This window comes from Arvicanthis niloticus, chromosome 15 (assembly GCF_011762505.2).
Source record: "Arvicanthis niloticus isolate mArvNil1 chromosome 15, mArvNil1.pat.X, whole genome shotgun sequence".
Classification (NCBI taxonomy): Eukaryota; Metazoa; Chordata; class Mammalia; order Rodentia; family Muridae; genus Arvicanthis; species Arvicanthis niloticus.
Window position 1 is genome coordinate 21216887 of NC_047672.1, and position 21414 is coordinate 21238300.

The window sequence follows — 21414 nt, forward strand, 5'->3', positions numbered from 1 at the left end:
CAGTAGTTTACTTTCCATCATGTAACTTAGTACTACATCTTAGCATCTAAGAGATGCTACAATTTCAATACTATTTTACATGACATCATCAATGGTACATGGGGTCATAACCTAATGACCCTTCTGAGTCTACTTCCTATGCTCTCTTGTGCCACCCACATACTCCTTGTGACTGAGGGTGATTTCTCTGCTCCAGATACAAATTGGCTGTCATACTGATGACCTGACCAGGGCCAGCAAGCTGTTCCGAGGCCCCCTTGTGATTAACCGGTGTTGCTTGGACAAACCCAGGAAATCAATCACCTGCCTCTGGGGTGGTCTCCTCTATATCATTGTACCTCAGCATAGCAAACTGGGTTTTGTGCCCCTCACAGTGAAGGGGGCTGTTCGTGCTCCATTCTACAAGCTAGGTAAGTAGATACTATAAGGTTCACACTGAGAGGTGGGAGGAGCTGAAAATGAAGAGGTTTCTGGGGCTACTCAGTACAGGAGACAGGGGTAGACAAGTGGAGGGAGGTGATTAGTTTCTTTAAGTTCTGCTTTGGTGCCAAGAAAAATAAATAAATCACACCCATAGGGGCTTCTTCCAAAAGAGGTAGAGAAAAGAGATGTGGTTGTTTCTTAACTAGTGGCTCTCGTCTGGAGTCAAAGTTGTATGCATGTTTTAACTTAAGGGATTTTGGAGAAAGATATTTCAAGGCAATATTTCTATTGCCTCTCTTTATAGGGGAGACATCCAAGGAAGAATGGAAGAGGCGTCTCTTGGAATATCCAGGTCCGTGGGGAGAACTGGCCACTGACAACATCATCCTGACTGTGCCCACTGCAAATCTTCGAACTCTGGACAATCCTGAGCCACTGCTCCGCCTCTGGGATGAGATGATGCATGCCGTGGCTAGGTTGGGAGGCGAGCACTTCCCTTTGCGTCTGCCGCAGAGGATAGTGGCTGATGTTCAGATCTCAGTAGGTGAGTGCTTCGAAAGCTCTGTGTGTTCGCCCCCAGGTACCCTTCTCTCCATAGCCATGTAGCTGGAAGGCAAGGAGAGTAAAACTGTTTTGCTAACAAGACATGTAGATATATTCCTTGCTGTTTAAATGGAAAAGGTAGGCATTGCATATCAAATAAGTAGCTTACATCAGCATGTCAAGAAGTATTATCAAAGACATCAAGAGATGTGACCTGAGGAACCTCTCAGGGAATTTTAAGAAGTGGGAAAATATAGTAGAGGGCCTTGACCCAGTTGAGAGTACTGGAAGACTCTGAACAAAGAGCTATTTAAAAATGAACCAAGAAGCCTAAACAGAGGCTGTGGGTACAAAATGGAAGCACCATCAAACTTTCTCTAGATCCTTATTTTTATAATGCATGACTAATCTTGTATCAATTAGGTAATTCCATATCCAAGAATGGGGTGGAGGTACCCTTTACACACCCTCACATGGATAGCATCACCACCCTGCTCCCCAAAGCAGGACACTCACGTAACAGCGTGAACGGTCCTCGGCAACCTGTCCTCCCCAGGGCTCAAGTCATAAAAAAGGTGACAATGTCAGTGCAGAATGAGCAGAGGGGAAAGCCTGTGACTGTCTGGGCCTGGATGGTGTCTTAGAACAGTATGGATGTTAGAAGGAGTCTGGGACTACTGGACGTTTTGGAAAAGAAATGGTTCAGAGACAAATTTAGTGGTGAGGTGGGAGGATTCTTTTGTTTGTTTTTAAAGTATTTTTTTATCCTCTCTCACATATTACATCCTGACCAGTTTCTCCCACCTTTGCCTCTACCCACTACCCCATCTCCCTTCCCTACCTCCTCTATCCCTCAGTTCCATCCCACTCCACCTCTCAAACAAGAACAAGCCTTTCAGGGCCTGACATCAACCAAACACAGCATAATAAGCTACAGACCGGGCACGTGCTATCACATCTAGGCTGGACAAGGCAACCTAGGGGCAAAAGGGTCCCACAAGTAGACAAAAGAGTCAGGAACAGTTCCCATTCCCACTGTTAGGATTTTCACCAACACACCATGGCTACTCAGCCATAATGTATATGCTGAGGATCTAGGTCAGACCCCTATAGGCTCTACGATCTGTGCAAGTTCCTATGAGTCCCAGCCAGTTGATTCCATGGGCCTTTTTCTCATGATATGTACCTGACCCCTCTGATTCCTCTGATCCTTCCTCAAGCTGGGAGGATTCTGACCTTCTCTCTTTCCTCTGTGTTTCCAGGCTGGATGCATGCAGGGTACCCCATCATGTGCCATCTGGAATCAGTGCAGGAACTCATCAGTGAGAAGCTCATCCGGTCCAAGGGCCTGTGGGGTGCTGTGCATGAGCTGGGCCGTAACCAGCAGAGGCAGGAGTGGGAGTTCCCCCCACACACTACAGAAGCCACATGCAACCTGTGGTGTGTTTATGTGCATGAAACAGTCCTGGGCATACCTCGAGGCCGTGCCAATATTGCGCTATGGCCCCCTGTTCGGGAGAAGAGAGTCCGAATCTACTTGAGCAAGGGACCCAGTGTAAAAAACTGGAATGCCTGGACTGCATTGGAAACATACCTACAGGTACTGGGAAAGACTGGAGGGTGATGGGACTCGTGGGACTACCAAGGCCACATGATTAGATGATAAGCTGGTGACTCCGGAGACCAGCGCTGCATCTGCCTTCCACATTCAGCTACATGAGAACGAGAGAATCTGGGGACAACAGCATGTAATGGTGCCTCTTGGTACAGTATTTTATATGACACTACAAAGTGCACAGCCCTGAACTGACTCAGTAATGCCAACTGTACCCCCATCGAGAGGCACAAGAGCATAGCACTAAAAACAAATCCTAAACCTGGTTAAGGCACATAGAGTACTACAAATACACTTTTTTTTTCTCTCTCTGTGGCTTTAAAGCCAGGCATACCAACGACTGAAGCCCACCTTTCCTACTGAGTACTTATCAGGCAACCCTCATCACATATTCTATAATGGGCTATGCGCCAATTTTTCCTTAGATGTGTATACAGTCTCCTTGCTATGGCTTTGCTTTACCAGAGATTCCACCATATGTAGGCAACCCAGGATTCCTCCCTGCCATGGGTTTGGAGGTTCACCTTGCCTTTGAACTGTCATTCAGTGCCCTAGTTTTCAGCCCCAGTGGCTGAAATCAGGCCCTAGATCATTCTGGGGAGTGACGTCATGTTAGATTCAAGCCAGGCATGATTTATTCTGATTTTTCCACCTTTTTAAATCCTTCTCTGTCCTTGCCCACTGCTACTTTCTCCTTACATGAGTTACTTTGCTCATGCAGGAAATAAAGAGCAGCAATACCAACCAACCAGAGCCCCCCAGGGTCTAAAGCACTAGCCTGGGAGCACATAGGGAGGGACCCATGACTCCAGCTGTATATGTAGGGGAGGATGGCCTTGTTGGGCATAGGTGGGAGAGGAGATCTTTGGTCCCATGAAGGCTGAACACTGAGTGGGGTGGGGGGGATTTGAGGGTGGGGAGGTGGGAGTGGGGGGGTAGGTGGGGGTACACCCTCATAGAAGCAGGAGGAGGGGGGATGGGATAAGGGGTTCCTGGGTGGTGGGGGGAATGGGGTAAGGGGATAATATTTGAAATGTAAATATAATATCCAATTTAAAAAAAAAGGAAATGAAGACATGTTGGCTCTGGTGACTACCATATGGCCCCTTAACTGCAAAGCCCTGTGACCCTGGCTAACCTGGGCTCTTTCCAATTGTCTCATGAAAGTCACTGTTAAAGAAGTCATGTGACTCTTTCCAGTGGCACCTTCTAATGCTCTTTTTGTTGTTGTTGTTCTAGAGCTCATTTTTTTGTTCTAATTAACTAGACTGTCTAGAGACTTCTTGATTCACTTCCTTTACCAAAAGCCATTTTTAGTGGCCTTGTGAATTAGTGTGAGGATGACTGAGGATTGTGGGGATTTCCAAGCTATTGGAATTTAACCTTGTATCTGGGAAAGATAATGAGGGTTGTTCCACCCCAGCAAGGTTTAAATCCTTGTGTGTAAATCATATGACTCCCTTCATGATCTCATGAGCGAGTGAACAGTGACAGTGGCGGGAAACACTGACCACTGGAACTGCTTCTCTGTCCATCCCTCACAGAGGGTCTTCAAGCACTGCGCCAGCCTCAGCATTTTTCCTACGATTAGTAAATGAGAGGATGGCATGAAATGCACACAAAATGCTCAGTGACAGATGCAAAGCTAACGTTTAGCAGGTTGACCTCGTTAAAGTTCACTTGTGTGTTGGACCTTCTTTTTGTAGATTGGATATCTCACCTACTTCCAACTTTCCCTTTCTAGCTCCAAGAGGCCTTTGGTTGGGAGCCATTTATTCGTCTCTTCACCGAGTACAGAAACCAGACAACGAACCCGAACTCATCCACAGACAATGTCGACAAAATGAATCTATGGGTCAAGATGTTTTCCCAGCAAGTGCAGAAGAATCTGGCTCCATTCTTTGAGGCCTGGGGCTGGCCTATTCAGAAGGAAGTGGCTACAAGCTTGGCCTATCTGCCTGAGTGGAAAGAAAATATAATGAAATTGTACCTCCTCACACAGATGTAAGGAGTGCCCATCGAGGTGGCAGGTAGAGAGGTTTGGGGAGGTAGGCAGAGGTGCGGGTTTATTCCTCTGCCTCTGTCTTCTAAAGTTCTGGCTTTCTCCTCTTAATTCATTGCTTCTGTGTCTTATTACCGACTTCTGTCTCTAGGAAGTGGGTTAAGAACACAGCACAAAATGAAGCCAGAAGTTTTTAGGAACAAGGCCTGTGTTCATGAGGCCTGTGCTCTGCTTCTCAGTTGTCAGGCACCCTGCTGGCCCTGTATTGGCCTAGTGCTGGGAGTTTGAGAATTTGTTTCTATCCCACCATCTTGATGAGCCATAAAGGGCAATCCTTCCCTTGGCTTCCTTGGCTTCTGGATAGGTATGAAAGTCTCTGCCTCTTGGGGTGGACATGGAGAGTCTGACTGATGGTTGTAAAGAAGCTTGTGGACTATATGGTAGATGCCAACTAAAGGGTTGCTCCATTTCATGCTGGCCCATTAGCTCCCACAGCCCAGAAGTTAACATCAACCTTTCTCATAGACTCCTTGTGCCCAAACTCTAGGTCTTTAATTGACCATCTGTATGTTACCAACAAGACCCTTGCCTTCTCCATGACTTTATAGCCTAAACATATACGTTGGGATCTATGACTCATATGATTATTGGGAGTTGTACAATGTCTCTAAAAGTGATTACAGAGGTTAGTGGGTATTGAGAAAACGTCATTTGCCATTTTTGTTATCTAATTAACCCAACAACATTCTGAGGCTAAACTTTAGTTTTAGGCACTATTAGCAGACACAATCATGAACTTTTAGTTTCTCAAACTGATACATAAAATATAAAACCTACATGTATCAACAAGATACCATTTAATATGAATATATTTTTTAATACTTGAATTAGGCAAAGCACATCTGTCTCCTCCAATATCTGTCATTTCTACAGACCAAGCACATGCATAATCATTTGTTTTTGACATATGCAGTACATAACTCTTACCGAGTGCCAGAGAGAGGCCTCAGTGGGTAAAGACACTTGCTGCCAAGACCCAAAACGGGTCCGATCCTCAGAACTCACATGGTGGAAGAAGAGACCTAACTCTTGCATGTTGTCCTTTGACCTCCACATGTGTTCTATGATCCACACACAAACACACTAAATCAACTTAAAGAACTGTGATCTACCCGATCCTATCCTATACTATACATTTCAACCTCTAAAATAATTCTGGTACATTGCTTTATGACTCTAAAGTCATAAAGGAAGGATTCTAAAGATACATTGGAGTATTTTGCTGGCTGCGTGAGACAGCGCCTCTCTATGGTAGGCAGAGCATTTTGACTTCCAAAGCAATGGTCTTTCATCCTCAGCATCAAGTGCTGTGTTCCAGGTGTGCAGAGCCACACCTGCGCTCCCAATGTGGTCCTTTTTCCTTTGTCTTTTACAGCTGCTTACATTTGACCTCTTCACCCAGGTCTCTCAGCTTAAATTCCTGCTTTGATAAAATCCAGAGAAGAGATCTTGACAAAAACTAGAACAATCCTAAGATAGTGTTTAGCCATCGATAGACATTGTTTAGAAAACAATAGACGCCCAGTTTTAAATGGTATTTATATTCCCACAGTGATAGATTTAAGACATAATTGCTGTGGGGGTTTACTGATTATACATATATAGAAAACTTCACTTTGGAACAAGAAATTCCAAAGCGCTAACCTAACTTTCATTTAATTACTATACATTCAAAGATCTCTTGGTTTTCCCCCATTTCATTTAAAGTTTCTTTTGTAATTTTCATTAATGTTATATCTAGGATTGATGGATACACAAGCAGTTTTATGACTTCTTTTTATTTATTTATTTTAGTATAATCTGTTTTATTTACATAGCTTATAAGTGGGTGAATGCACAGACTATAAGACATTTGTGTGTGTATGTATGTGTGTATGTGTGTGCATGCGCCCGCACGCGCCTTTATTATACAACTTCTCAATTCTAGATTTATTTCATACATATCTATCATATAGAGATTTTCAACATCTTTAATTATTATCAATCATCACGTATTGATAATACGTATATCTGCCAGGCATTATATTGGTCCCTATATATAGGTTATGCCATTTAATTGTCTCAATAACCTTATGAAGTAGAAATTATTATTGCTCTTATTTTAGGACTAAAAGAGATGAGTTTTAGGGAGATTAAGTAAATTATGTAAGACTCTACTGCTAATAGTCATAGGTCTGTTATTTTGAGGCCATGCATTATGATTGCAGAACGGGTATTCCTAATTGTGGTGCACTGAATAACCAAATAAACAAATGAGCGACACAGAACGTTTATACTCCTGCTTGCCAGAGTCTGGGCTCTTTATACTTAGCCTCTGTCTCACCTTAGAAAAAAAAAAACAAAAACAAAAACAAAAAGACTGTTTCTCCCAAACATCAGTGCAGAGGAAGAATTTAAATCAGGTTCCTAAAGTGCTTCCTAGTACAAAAGCATGAGCCATTAGCATCAGGAGACTCTTCCAGGTTCTGATTATTTAGATTGTCATTCTCTCCTGGGTACCATGAAAGCAATTTTTGATTTATTAGATTTTAAATAGTGTAGCTCATTAGTGAACTCCCTGACTTCCCAAAGTCCTAGATGCTACATTTTCTCAGAGAGACAATAAGATCCTCAATCTTTTAGAGTAAGTTTTCTCCATTTCCACTCCCACCCCTTCATCTACTTTCAGCAGTCAAGCCTGAGATCTTTTCAATAAAGTTACTTATGCTCTTTCCCTGTCAACGTCTCCAGTGGTACTCCAGATTTGAGATGATGGACTAAACATGTAAGTTTGCCTTCCCTCCTTTCCCAGGCCCCACTGAAACCGAAGTCCAGGAATACAAAAGAAAATTGAGACCTCTCAGCAAAGAAAACTAAAAGCATTTGGTTGGAGAAGATCTCAACAAATTTCTGGAAGAGAGAAAGTAAGTGAAGAGAAATGATGAGCGGAAAACATGGCGGTCCATTTCAGACAGAATACACTGATCCAAACACTGGAACCCCAAAGAGACTTGAGCACTAGAAAACTCTAGCTACTAAATAATTGTACCAGTTGTAAATTGACCCCCGTTCTACTCAGCCCCAACCCTTGTACATAGAACACAGAAAACGTACCATTGATACTAGTGAAACTGTTATTGTTATTGTTGTTTGAATAAAGAAATCAAATAAACCACCTGAGGAGAGGTAAAGAATTAGTGCTCCAAATGATATTCTTTTCATGGAAATAAGTGCCCCACTGGCCTGCAGGTAATTTTCTTCTCAGAGTTGAGACCGTTACTCACATGCCCACAGGTTCTAGGTATAACAGAGATTTGCTGGAGAAACAGGAGTCATTTAACGAGCCAATAGTTAACAAAGGTTCTCAGTGTGGATTTCCTGATAGAAATTTTCATACATGGAAGAGACCAAGGGAGAAGCATAAGAAAAATAATCATTTAGACATAAAAATGTTGAAAAAAATTATTCCCCAGAGAGACTTGAGGTGCATTACAAATATACTAAGAGAAAAATTTAAAAGCAAAATTAGACTGCCAAAAATATTCAGCAGACAGGCTGGAAAACAAAATAGACTGAATCTCCCCAGACATGCATCAAAATGAAATAACGAACAATAGAAGAGAAGGAAAGGGAAACAGACAATCACTTTTAACTGTTAGGAGTTTCCAGAAGACAGGACAGAGATGGCAAAGACAGTGAAAGAACAAGGAAGACTTAAGGGATACCAGATTGAGGGCACCTGGCACCAACCACATCTAAGCATAGTCTTAGGAAAAGTTGGAACAGTAGAGCTAGAAGGTACATGTTGAGAGTTCAACATGGGAAAGAAAAAGAGCTGAACCAAACCTGAGAATAATCTGGCAACTTCAGCAGCAGTGCTGAATGCTAGAAGTCAAGGAACCAATGGTTGAGTTTTGAAAACTCCATATAGTACAGACTGTCAAGAGTAATGTAAAAAGAAAAACACTTTTGGGCAGGTGAATCTTCCATATATATATATGGAAGAAAGTCCAAAAAAGAAGAGGAAAGATGATCTGGAGACCAGTGGCCCTCACCTAGGATGTCTTTATCTAGAGTGGTAGATATCAGAAGAGAGCACTACCCTGGGCTCTGTGAATGTGTCAGAGTAGCACTGAGGAAATAGGACATTGGAGATATGGAAGGCCTGTAGTCTTTAATCACAAAATTTAAACAGAATGTTAAGAAATTTTGGCTAAACCATGAAGGAAAATAGAATGATAAAGGATTTCAAATACTCATGGAGTATGAGAAGAGACTTGGTTGGGCATCAGCGGTAGGTATGTTTCCTTTCCCTTGTTACAGGCAGGCATCACGGCATTGGGAGTGTAGAGAAAATAAGGTTTTTCCACTTGGCTTGGTAAACGTATTTTAATAGCCCAAATAATGTAGATGCCACTTATAGATCTTCAATGTTTTGATCAGTCAAGCAACAAAGCCTAAAAAGCTTAATATTACACCCAGAGCAGAGATGGAAAGGGACGTTGACCAACTGATGCAGAAAGCAAAGGCTGAGTTAGTTGAGAGAAGAGAAGTAGAAGGGAAAAAGAATGGGGCTACTTAAATATTCAAAGTGGGAATGAAAAGATGCTGTCTTCAGAAAATGGAACATAGTTGCATAGTTAGTGTGCTGGTCAATGCTATAAAATTAGACCCTCAGAAGAATATCTACCAAGCATTTGGAGAAGGGTAGGCAGGGGAAAGGCAGAGGTGGTGTACGTTAAATCCTTATCTTTTGTAATGGTGAAAGATTAAAGATTGTCTAATGTTAATAAGTCAAGAGATTATTGTTCAGACATGTTATTTAAAGGTAGTTTAGCCACCAGAAGATCCAAAAATAGAGATCATTAAAAGCATCTAGGAAATGAGACTAGAGAAGGGTGGGGTGGGTAACCATGTTTTTATTTCAAGTTCCTCTGTACAATTTAATTTTTTTTACCTTGTGCATGTATTATTTGGAAAAGTTTATAATAAACTCAAATAAAACATCCTTCAGAGTCTTCACATTGAGTAAGATGTGGTTGAACCAAACCCACTGACCAGCTGACAAGGCCAGCAAGCACTGGGTTTCATCTGATATACCAGGCTAAGTAGTCACAAGCCCTTTGTGACTCTACCTGCCACTCTATCTAGCCACTCTATCTGCCAAGGTTCGAGCATACTTCACCTTCTTTTATTTCTATAGATATTCTACAAAAACAAAACAAAAACCAACCAAACAAAACAAAACAAACAACAACAAAACAAAGCCTGCTGTTCTTGCCACATCTTGTGATTGAGCTTCCAGTTAGCAAGTTGCAATAGTTTTGGAATGTAGGAATCTTCAAAAGGGCATTTGTATTAGATTGTTAGCTTCTGTTCTTTCCCAAGGCTGCAGTGTATGAAACACTTCATGAAGATGCAAATAAGACTTTAAGATGTTCAATTCTGTTCATTTACTAACTTTAACAAGTTTTACTCTTAAAATGGGCCAGTTGTTATTTCTACCCATTTCTCAGTGCCTTTGGTATGTTTTTGTTTGTTTGTTTGTTGTTTTTGTTTTTGTTTTTGTTTTTGTTTTTGTTTTTGTTTTTACCACTGTCTATGCATAATGATCTAGTTTTTAGCTGTTTGGCTCCTGCCCTTAGAGAGACTATCTGATAGAAATCTTCATGCTACCACATGTTTTTTTTTTTTAATTTGTACTCTCTTAATAGCTATTTCTTCTTTGTCCTCATTACCATCACAAACCAAAGACAAATATTTGCATTAACACCATTTCTTACCTGAGTTCACCTCTTCCTACTTGGCATAAGCCTGCTAGATATCAAAGACTGAGACAAGAAGAGGCATTTAATAAGAGAAGAATGGAGAAACCACTAGGGACTACAGATAGCATTGTCAAAGCCTTTTACCAGAGACCACAGTAACTCATTGAGACTGACACAAGTTGGATTTATTATTTATGTAGTTCAGGAAAATATACATAGTGGGAACTATGGGCATTTCCATCAAAGAATACCAGAAGGAAGCTACTATGTGACACGGGCTTCGGTTTGAACACTTTAAGAGAGGGTAGAAAGAAACTAGGCTTTCCTGTGGATTGGATGCTGTCCAGGAACACTGGCAGTTCTTCAGACAGAATTCCAATAAAACCCTCAGCAAGGAGGCAAAACTAACAAGGATGTAAAGCTGTTTCTGGTTTTGAAAAAGTTGCAGCTATTCATGTTAAATAAGACAGAAGGCTGTCAGTATTTTTTGGGTTGCTCAGACAACTTGTATTTCTTTCATTTAAGATCCCACAATGGCCTAGTCTGATAGTGTGTTAGGAACCTGGTTATCTACAATAGGAAAATATGGTCTGACTGAGTGTGCAACAAAAGTTCCTGAACACTAAAGGCCTTCACAGAGGAGAAGCCTTTGTTCCTCAGACAGTGGTTTCAATGTGCATTCCTTTTAATAAAGTACAAAGAACAATGTTTTTTTTTAAAAAATGAGTATAAGGTACAGAAGAGGCACCCTGGACAATGGCTGTCTGATTAGTAGAAGGGTTTGGTAAACTGAAGTGAAACTAGAATAGAGTCAGATCTTCTGAGTCACGTGTTGGATGGTGGAAGCATCCTCACTTCCTCAGTACGGATTTTCTGAGAGTTTCCTGGGAAGGACAGGAAGTGAATTGGGGTAAGAGTCTGCATTTCCTTGGGAGAGATAACTATGCCATTAGGATCCACGAACCCTCCAGTCAGTGACCCATTTCACAATATTCATAAACTTTACTTGCAAACTGCTCTAATTGGACCACATGGAAATAAATGAAAGTCAAAATGAACCTGAATATTTATTTATTTATTTTAACGTATAGCTAAAATAAGCGTGTGTGTGTGTGTGTAGAATATATATATATATATATATATATATATATATATACATATATGTATAGATATATATATATATATCTATATATATATATATATATATATATATATATATATATATATATATATATATATACATATATGTATAGATATATATATTCTTCAGTACCGAAATTACCTCACTAAATTTACAGCCCAGGTGTGACAGGAAACTGAGTTGGTAATAATTTTGGCTTCATTTGACTTTCAACTTTTTTGAAAAACTAAATAAAACCACATGAATAATTGCTTCTCCATGTTAAATCAAAACTACTTCATGGGGTGTCTAAAGGGATGTCTTAGAAGTGAAGAATGCTTGCTACTCTTCGAGAGGATCAAACTTTCTTTCCTAGCACCCTCATGACAGCACACAAACACCTGTATCTTTAGTTCAAAGGAATCTGGTGCCCTCTTCAAGCTTCTTCAGGGAACCATGCCCACAGTTGGTACGCAGAATTATATTTAGGCAAACCACCCATACACATTTAAAAAGAACTTATTTTTTAAAATCTATAAATATGTCTCATAAACATGCATAGAATCTTCACAAATTTGGGAATTTTGTGTTGTAGCTACTCCAACATTTGGGTGCCCTATTTTACTCTAGCAAGTAAATTTATTCATAAATATTTATGTATATTTACCTAATTGTTTTATGGTCTAGAAATATAAGTATAAATAAAACAAATCCCTTGTTATTCTAGTTTCCTTTCAGTTGCTGTCACGAAACACTCTAATCAAAAGCAGCTTGGGTAGGAAAGGATTTGTTTGGCTTACAGTTCCAAGTCGTGCTCTATCATTAAGGAAAGTCAGGACAAAAACTCAAGCAAGAACTGAAAGCAGAAACCATGGAGGAACTCTGATTGTTGGCTCTCTCACTGGCACATGCTTGGCTAGTCTACTTATACAGACCAGGATTACCTACCTACCCAGGGAATGAATGGTACTACCCACAGTGGGCTGGGTCCTTTGCATCAAATAAAGGCCACTCTGATACAGGCAATCCCTCAGTGAGACTCTCTTCTCAGGTGACTCTAAGCTGCATACAGTTCAGGTAAAAATTAACCAGGACACTGGCCCTCAGGCTGCTATTTTCTAATTTTAACATTTAAAAGAAGGAGCATATTGAATGTGATGTATGAAGTATTGTGAAGGAATATAATGTGGATAAGTTTGAGGATGTGGATTTCTGGGTGCACTCCCATGAATGGGCACACTTGCTGTTTTATGTAATGCGGTCTAGGGAAGCCTCTGAAACTGGTATTTAAGCGGATTCTCAAAAAGAATGATATGGCCAACTATGCAACTCTAAACAAAGGGAAGTAAACTTATATGAAGCACGTTAAAGAAACACCAAGACAGACATTTTGGAATGCTGTTCATAAGTAGCTCTTTTCCCAAATGTAAATTTTTTCCCTGCTATTTATTTTTATCTATGTGCATGTGTATATATCTGTGAGTGTGTGTATATGTCATGTGTATACAGGTGCCCAAGGAGGCCCGAAAGAGACATCGGGTCCCTGAGTTACAGCTACTTGTGAGTCACTCGACATGAGTTCTGCTTCCTCCTTGAGAGCAAGCATTCTTAACCATCCCTCCAGCCCCAACCAGATGAAAGCCTTGATCACAGATGTCTGGTATAACCATTAAGCAGGACTGACTGACTGCTATGGTTTGAAGTATAAATGCCCTCCCCTCGCACCAACCCCACAAAACCACTCCTGTGTTAAAGGCTTGAACTCTAAAGGTGGCTGAATCTTTATGAAGCAGGACCTAATAGAAATGTAATCATTAGAAATATAGCCTTGAGAGAGGTAATGGAACTTTGTCTCCTACTTCTCTGTTTCCCCAATGCCACGAGGAGAACAAGTATACTACAGTCCACATCCCCTGCCATAATGCTCTCATCCAAAAGCAATGGGAGATGGATTATGGGTAGAAATGTCTTAAACTTGAAGTCCAAAAAGATCTTTTCTTTTTTCAAGTTTATCATCTCAGGTGTCTTGCCACGATAATGCATAACTGACCAATGCAGAGCCATAGTGGAAATTTACAACTTCTCAGTTGCAGCTGTGAGACTTCTAAATGAACTCATATTAGGCAGTAAATTTTTTGGTCTCTCCATTCTGAAATTACTGTCTCATAGGAGACAAACTGGGTTCGTTTTGATGGTTGCTATGTCTTCTATCAAAGGTGATGAATGGAAACACAATTCTATACCGTAATTTACTATATCTAGGTGATGATCAATGGTCTGGTCCATTCAGAGTAAGTGGACTTTTAAACCCAGTTCATATAAAGATTGATTCTAAAATATTGAGTCACTTTCTCAGCAATGAAAGTTTAGTGTTACTTATTGGGGCTCATATGGACAAAAGGTAAGGGTACTAGGCAACTCACGCTCCATTATTCTAGGCTGCTCATTTCATAACTACCTTTCAACCTACTGACCAGAATAATGTCTATTTGGCTTCAGTTGAAATTAAAGATAGCCATAATCAGAAATGTCAATATAATGGGAGACCTTGAGAAGGATTGGCTTTAATATCATAAAAAAGTTGGGGATATAAATCAATAATTGTTTATGTTTTTCAAAAAATGCAATGAAGGTGCTGGTTTTGTATGCACAGAGGTTAGCTTACTCATTCTCTGCACTAGGACTTTTTTCAGAGAACCTTCATTTTGTGGTGGTTGAGTAGAACCAAGAGATTTGAACATAGGTAATCAGTCTATCCCTAGGCTACCTTCCCAATTTTTTCTGTAGGGACATTGACCATTAGTTAGTTACAGATTCCACACTGTAACCACTTTTGCATCTCAGTATCTTCAGCATGCATACTCTTGTGCATGAAACTGTGAAGTTACAGACATCACTCTGGTCTTGTGATTGAGATGATTTGTTTATCATGCACCTGCCTAGTGGATCTGACATTTCAGATTCTGAGAAACATCCAGTGTTAGTTCAAGACTAACCACTTAATTTTGCTGAGTTCCAGACTCTTCAAGCCTTCAATACAATAATAAACTATATATGACCCAGAGGTAGTGGAGTTTACAGATATAAGACCATTCTTGGCTCTCACTAGAGGGGGAAATGTAACCATCACTATGTCATAAACTCTAAAGTACTTCTGTCCTAAGATATTAGTGGCCCCCACCACAGACGTTCCAATACCTCTAATACAGGAAGAGAAGAAAAATGTAGATTCCAGTTAATTTCACAAATCTACAGAAGGAGAATATGGAAGCTTTTCTGATTATAACTTAGAACTGACTACCTGTCAAAAGAAGCAAAGAAGTCCAGGTTCATTGTTTTCGATGAAGCAGATCAGTGCTTGCCCTTGAAGACAGACCATGAAGTAATTTGAATTAAAGATATAACAAATGTACTAGAGAATTAAATATGTAATAGTGAGTCTTCCACAAATATACTCAACTTAATAATCTTCCCCTTGCTCCTATTAGAAGACAACTTCAATAAATACACTTGGGAGATAGAATGTGTGATGCTATAACTATAACAGTGCTTTTGCTCTCCTGTCTCCATCAAGAGGAAGAAGCAGGGATATGATCCAGTGTGTTAAACATTTATTAAGGGGATGTGACTGTTGGATGATGTGAAGAGGGAAGCAGAGGGTGCTGGGAGTGGTGCTTCAGTGTGGGAGAAAGAAGAAAGCAAAGTCTGACCTTGCATGGAGGTCTTGGAAATTTTCTTCAAGGCCACTGTGGACATCTTGAGCCAAAATTACTATCAGCATCTCCTGTCTTCTAGGAGTGCCAAGGCCTGCCTTACAATCCCTGTTATATTCAGTCACTGGCTGGGAGAAGTCCTTGGCAGAATTGCCCTGGCACCAAGGGTCCCAGGACACACCAGCTGTGACCGATTGGCACTTGCATGGCCTGCATTTGGAAATCTGGGAACAGCACTTTCATGGCCAGCACATTATTCATTCTGTAGACACCTGTTTTGGGACATCTCTGTGGCTTAGTGAAACTCTCCAATGACTCATACCAGTAAATGCACATGAGTGGTTTCAACCCTCTCTTTTTCTAAATTAGATCAGAGCTAATCTTCCCCACATTCTTAAGAACATTGTGGGAAAGAATATAAAAGACCACATTCAGTTAAACTCATGGCTAAAAATAGTTGAAGAAGACCAAGGACCATTACTGGTAGTCCACAATTAGAAAGCACATGCATGGAGCGATCCCTGCATTTAGCTTACTAATAAATTGGACTCTCTACAGACATTCTAGTTGACAAAACTGGACCAATATTCCACATGTAACAATTATTTAAATTTCCCCTTGTATGGTACACAATTAAGTTTATTTATTATATATCTTTATTACATTTCTTTACTATGATAAAACAACCATGACCAATGGCAACTGGAGGGAGAAAGGGTTTCTTTCATCTTACAGTTTACAGTTTATCACCGAGGAAAATCAAGGCAAAAACTCAAGTATGTACCTGGAGACAGAAACTGAATCAGGGGCTGTGAAGAAATACTGCTTACTAGATTATTTCTGTGGCTTGTTCAGCTTACTTTCTTATACATCCCAGGAACATATGTCCAGAGGTGGCAATACCCCATCATGGGCTAAGTCCATGCACATCCATCATTAATCAAGAAAATGTATTACAGAGTTCCCCACAAGCAATAGAAGCAATATCTTCCCAGATTACTCTGGCTTTTGACAAGCTGACACATACTCTAACCAGCACAATTGAGCCCTTGTCATCTTGACACACCATTACTAGTAAGCCATAACCACTCCTGTCTTGTTTATCCCCAAGATCTCACATTAATATCAATATCACAGTATAAAACTTGAACAACTTGAGAAACTCCCACAGCCCTCAAAATGGCGAATACTCTCAAAGTTCAGTCTTGTAAAGTATCCATCCACTTTCAAAGTTCTCAAAGCTTCTCTCAAATATACAAGACTTTCTAAAAGTCTCTTAACTGTGTACTCCTATAAAGTCCAAACACAAGTTCGATGCTCTCTTATTCAAGAGGGAATAACCAGGACATATTTATACTCAAATCCAAACAAAGCCTAAGTGCAAAAAGATGATCTTCTGGGTTCCCAGGGGCTTTTTCTCTAGCTCTACCCTCCAAACCATACAAGGCTTGTCTCCTAGGCTCAGTTCGGCTCCACCCCACAACTGCTACTGTCCTCAGTGGATTGTATAGTCTTAACTTCTTAAAAGAGCAAAGACCCTCGAAACCCAGCACAAAAGTCTCTCTGGAACTTTCTGCATGCAAAGCCTATTGACAAGTTTACATGATGGTGGATATATTGTCTTTCTCAAATGAGGTTTTTCATATTCCTCTATCTTTGCTTTAGGATATAGCACTGTTTCATACTCTAGCATTCTCCACTAGACTCTTTCTCATGGACATTGTGTGGGTTCTGTTGTTCTTGTTGTTGTTTTTGTTTTGTCTCCAAGTTCTTCTCTGATCCCTTAAACAGTAATAACTGCTGCTCCCCTTTCTTCTCTTGCATTTAATTTGCAGCCAAATTTTGGTCCTTAGAAGAAATTTTAGCTCTGATACTATAGTTTTCATGTTATCTGATCTATATTATTGAGTTAAATATTTTCCTAGAGACTTATCAACCCTAGTATCGTGTCTGTTGACTGAGTGTCCTCAGAGTGGACATAGAGAAGGAGCAGTTCACCTTGCACTGAATAGTTTCTGTTTAAGCCTAGCTGGAGGGACTGTATCTTTGCATGACCAGTGTCCCTTAAGCTCAATTCCATGCAACTCATCATCTCTGATTTCCTAATTGTTAATGATCTATGAGATGTTTCTGTACTATTTCAGTTCCATTCTTCAGGAAAGATGTCATTTTGAATGACAGGTATATTGGCAATGGCAGACCTGCTTCTGCACTCTGAACTCCAGAAAGCCATTTTATTTTTTTCTTTTGGAGCTAGAGAGGTGGCTCAGAAGTTAAAGTCTAAGGCTTATAACCTGTGTGGTTTGAATAAGAACTGCCTTCATGGGCATATATAGTTATCAGGGAGTGGTGCTACTTGAGAAAGATTAGAAGGTGTGGTCTTCTTGGAGTAGGTGTGGCTTTGTTGGAGGAAATGTAAAGGCCAAACCCAAGCCCAGTGGCTCTCTCTTCCTTGTGTCTGTGGATCTGGACGTAGACCTCTTAGCTCCTTCTCCAGCATTATACCTACCCCTGTAGGTGCTGCCATGCTCTCTGCCATGACAATCAACTAAACCTTTGAAGCTGTAAGCAAGCCCCTGTAAGCTTGGATTTAAAAAAACTACTTTTAATAATGGTTTTTGAATGTTTTAATCTTTCTTCTAGCCCACCACTGCCTTTCACCAAAGGTAGTGGAAAAGAGAAGTTATTAGGATATGAGGGAAGTAGGCCTGTTTAGAAATTGTTCTTTGGAGCAAACCCAATCGGGGGTTGTCAGGAAATCAGCAGTTCAGTTTACACAAATCAGCAATGGCAGCTCAATCCACTTACAAACACTTCCACAAATATACCAGCAATTAGTTCAGTAATGTCAGGATAAGAAAAAAACAAATCAACAGCAGTGGCATGACCTAGCAGAAACAGCCAGGCCTCCTCAGAGTCAGCAGGAGTGACCAAGACCAGCAAGGACACCAGGAGCAGTTCTCTGCTGTGCCTCTCTCAATGAAGTGAAGATCAGTGAAGACAAACATGTGATACCAAGAAGCATTGCGAAGCGTGCTACGTCACTTCCATCACTGTCCATTGGGTCCTATTTATCTTCCCTCCAAACATTACTTGTCCTTTCCCTATTCTTGCCTCCCCACATGTGTTTGTCTTAGCAGAACTCCATGTGAGTCTCTATCAGCTGACATCACTCTGCCCATTGACCTGAGTCTGCAGAATTGGCAAGAAGCCACCAGGGCACCACTAGAAGTTTTTTTGTTGTTGTTGTTTTGGTTTTTTTTTGGGGGGGGTGCATTTTTCTCTATGGAGTTGTGACAAATGGAGCTCAGCAATGCAATGTGAGGCAAACCAATACATGCACGTTGTTAGCAAAGAATCCTTCATTACATGTCCTTTCACATGCTTTCTTTATAAAACATCCTTTCATCTGTGTTTGCTTCAGCAAAACATCAGTCGACCTAACTGACTTTCCAAAGATCAGAAGTTTCCACTTCAAGCCTCAATTAAATCCTTTCTTTTATGAGAGTTGCTGTGGTCATGATGTGTCTTCACAGCAGTAGAGTGGCCACTAAGGCATAACTAAAGGACAAGCAACAAACATAATTAGTTTTTAGAATGCACAGGTACTTTTCCTGTCAAAGAGAAATTTCTCTCCTGAAAAATGACTTTTTTTCTACCTCCTTTTGATCAATGCTTCTCTAGATCTTCCTAACCACTAGTTTACTCTAGCTCCCCCGCCTTACTAAGAACAAAATGAGGTGGGCATGGTGATACACACTTATAAACCCAGCATTTATGGGAGCTGTTGTCAGTGGATTACTAAATAACCATTTATACATTTATATGAGTGACTTTCTCAAACTGTGATAGCTCAGCTGTGCAGAACAGATGTGCACTTGTACTCCACACACACACACACACACACACACACACACACACACTTTAATAAACATCCTCAGCTTTTCTTATTCTTATCACTAATATTGTTTGCACATGTAAATTTTATTGGTTCTTCTTGACAGCGAATGAAAGGAGAACATGATTTGGTTGCAAAAGTGAACCTGCCCAATGTATTTTGTTTTACCTTAAAACCAAATTAGTAATTGGGCACAATTTTTATGCATGAATATGTGTGTACACATGTGGGGATCAGATGTGCCATGAGTGCATGTGCATATACAGGCCAAAGCACAGTGAGTAGTATCCTCAGAGATGTTGTCCATCTCCTTTTGAAACAGGCTTCCTCATTGGCCTGCAGCTTTCCAATTAGGCTAGATGGCCTGGCCAGAGAGCTCCAGGGATCTTCCCCTTGCTGTCTCCCAGTGAACCACTACATGTAACATTTTTATGCAAATTCTGGATAGAATCTCTAAATGTTTAAGATGCAAACACTTTCCCAACTGCTCCCCACCCCAACTTGTTCTGGGTCTGTGCAAACCCAGGCAGCAATATAAAAGTACTTATTTGATTTTCCTAAGAAATACATCTTTAACATTCTGTAACTTGCTTAAAGGAAGGGAAAGGCGTGTGTATTACTTAACCACGACAGCCATAACCTGTCACAGACAGGGTGGTTTGAATAAAGGCACTCCCAGCAGCTCTGGAGCCTGGCAGTCTGAGTTCAGCGGGCATTCAGAGTCTGCTTTTTTCTTTTGTTGTCCCTTTCCTTCCCTTCAAGAAACCAAACCAAACAACATGTCATAGAAGTAAAAGCAATTTGATGGATTTTTGTATATTGAACCAGCCCTGCATCCCTGGGATGAATCCTACCTGTTCATGGTGGATGATATCTTTGATGTGGTTTTGGATTAGGTCTGTGAATATTTTATTGAATGTTTTTGCATCAATGTTCACAAGAGAAATTGATCTGAAATTCTCTTTCTTTGTTGAGTCTTTGTTTGCATTAGGTGTCAGGATGACTGTGGTCTAAAAGAATGAGTTTAGCAATGTTCCTTCTGTTTCTATTTTGTGGAATAGCTTGAATGGAGAGAAACACTAAAATCGGGGACAAGATAAGGCTGTCCACTCTCCCCCATCTCTTCAAGGTAGTACTTGAAGTTCCACCTGGAACAATAAGACAACTAAAGGAGATTGCCGGGAAACAAATTGGAAAGGAAGAAATCAAAGTATCACAATTCACAGAAGACATGATAGTATGCATAAGTAATTGCAAACATTCTACCACAGAACTCCTACAGCTGATAACGTCTTCAACAAAGTGGCTGGATACAACGTTAACTCAAAGAAATCAGTAGCCCTCCTCTACACAAGCAATCAAGGGGTTGAAAAGGAAGTTAGAGAGATAGTACTTGTCACAGTAGCCACAAATAATACAAAATACCTTAGTGCAATTTTAACCAAATGTGTAAAAGACCTGTATGACAACAACTTCAGGTCTCTGAAGAAAGAAATTGAAGAAGATGTCAGAAGATGAAATAACCTCCCATGTTCATATATCAGTAGAATTAATGTAATGAAAATGACCATCCTACCAAAAGCAGTCTAGATCCAACGCAATCGCCACATAATTTCAACACAATTCTTTACATATCTTGAAGGAAAAATTCTCAACTTCATATGAAAAAACCAAAAAACTCAGGATACCTAAAACAATCCTGAACAATAAAAGAACTTCTGGAGGTATCACTATTCCTGATATCAAGCTGTACTACAGAGCAATAGTAAGAAAAACTGCATGGTATTGGTATAGAAAAAAACAGGAGATCAATAGAATTGAATCAAAAACCCAAACAGCTACAGACACTTGAATTTTTGACAAAGAAGCCAAAACCATACAATGGAAAGGGGATAACATTTTCAACAAGGGGTGCTGGTCTAACTGGAAGCCTACATGTAGAAGAATGCAAATAGATCCATATTTATCACCCTGTACAAAACTCAAGTCCAAGTGAGTCAAAGACCTCAACGTAAAACCAGCCTGACCTCCAGTAATTAAAAGGGACCTTGTAATGGCTCCAGTCCTCCTGTCATTGTCCAGTGAGGCATGAGGGCCATACCCATCCCGATGTCTTTCTCCTGGAGAGGGGATACTTTTGACATCAACCCCTATGCAGGCAGGCTTGCCCCTCAGGAAACCCAGAAACCTTAGAAGGGAAAACAAAATACATATTGGAGGTCAATGGAAGGGGTACTGGGTGGAAGAGGGGATGGGGAGGTGGGCAGGATGAGGGAGGAGAACATCATATGTA

The 21414-nt window shown here is 40.5% G+C and overlaps 1 protein-coding gene across 4 annotated transcripts in view; it reads left to right on the top strand.

Annotated features, from left to right (window-relative positions):
* Positions 1-9642, top strand: part of LOC117720354 (TRPM8 channel-associated factor 1) — a 43998-nt gene extending 34356 nt beyond the window's left edge. Inside the window, exons 5-9 of one of the 4 annotated variants that reach the window (XM_034518795.2) lie at positions 197-410; positions 728-967; positions 2229-2566; positions 4326-4611; positions 7435-9642. In XM_034518795.2, coding sequence (XP_034374686.1) covers positions 197-410; positions 728-967; positions 2229-2566; positions 4326-4589 — 1056 coding nt within the window. In that variant the 3' untranslated portion in view covers positions 4590-4611; positions 7435-9642. Of the gene's footprint in view, positions 1-196; positions 411-727; positions 968-2228; positions 2567-4325; positions 4630-7434 lie in introns of all 4 variants that reach the window. The other 3 variants (XM_034518793.2, XM_076913441.1, XM_034518794.2) reach the window with 3 other exon arrangements.
* Positions 9643-21414: the final 11772 nt, after the last annotated feature.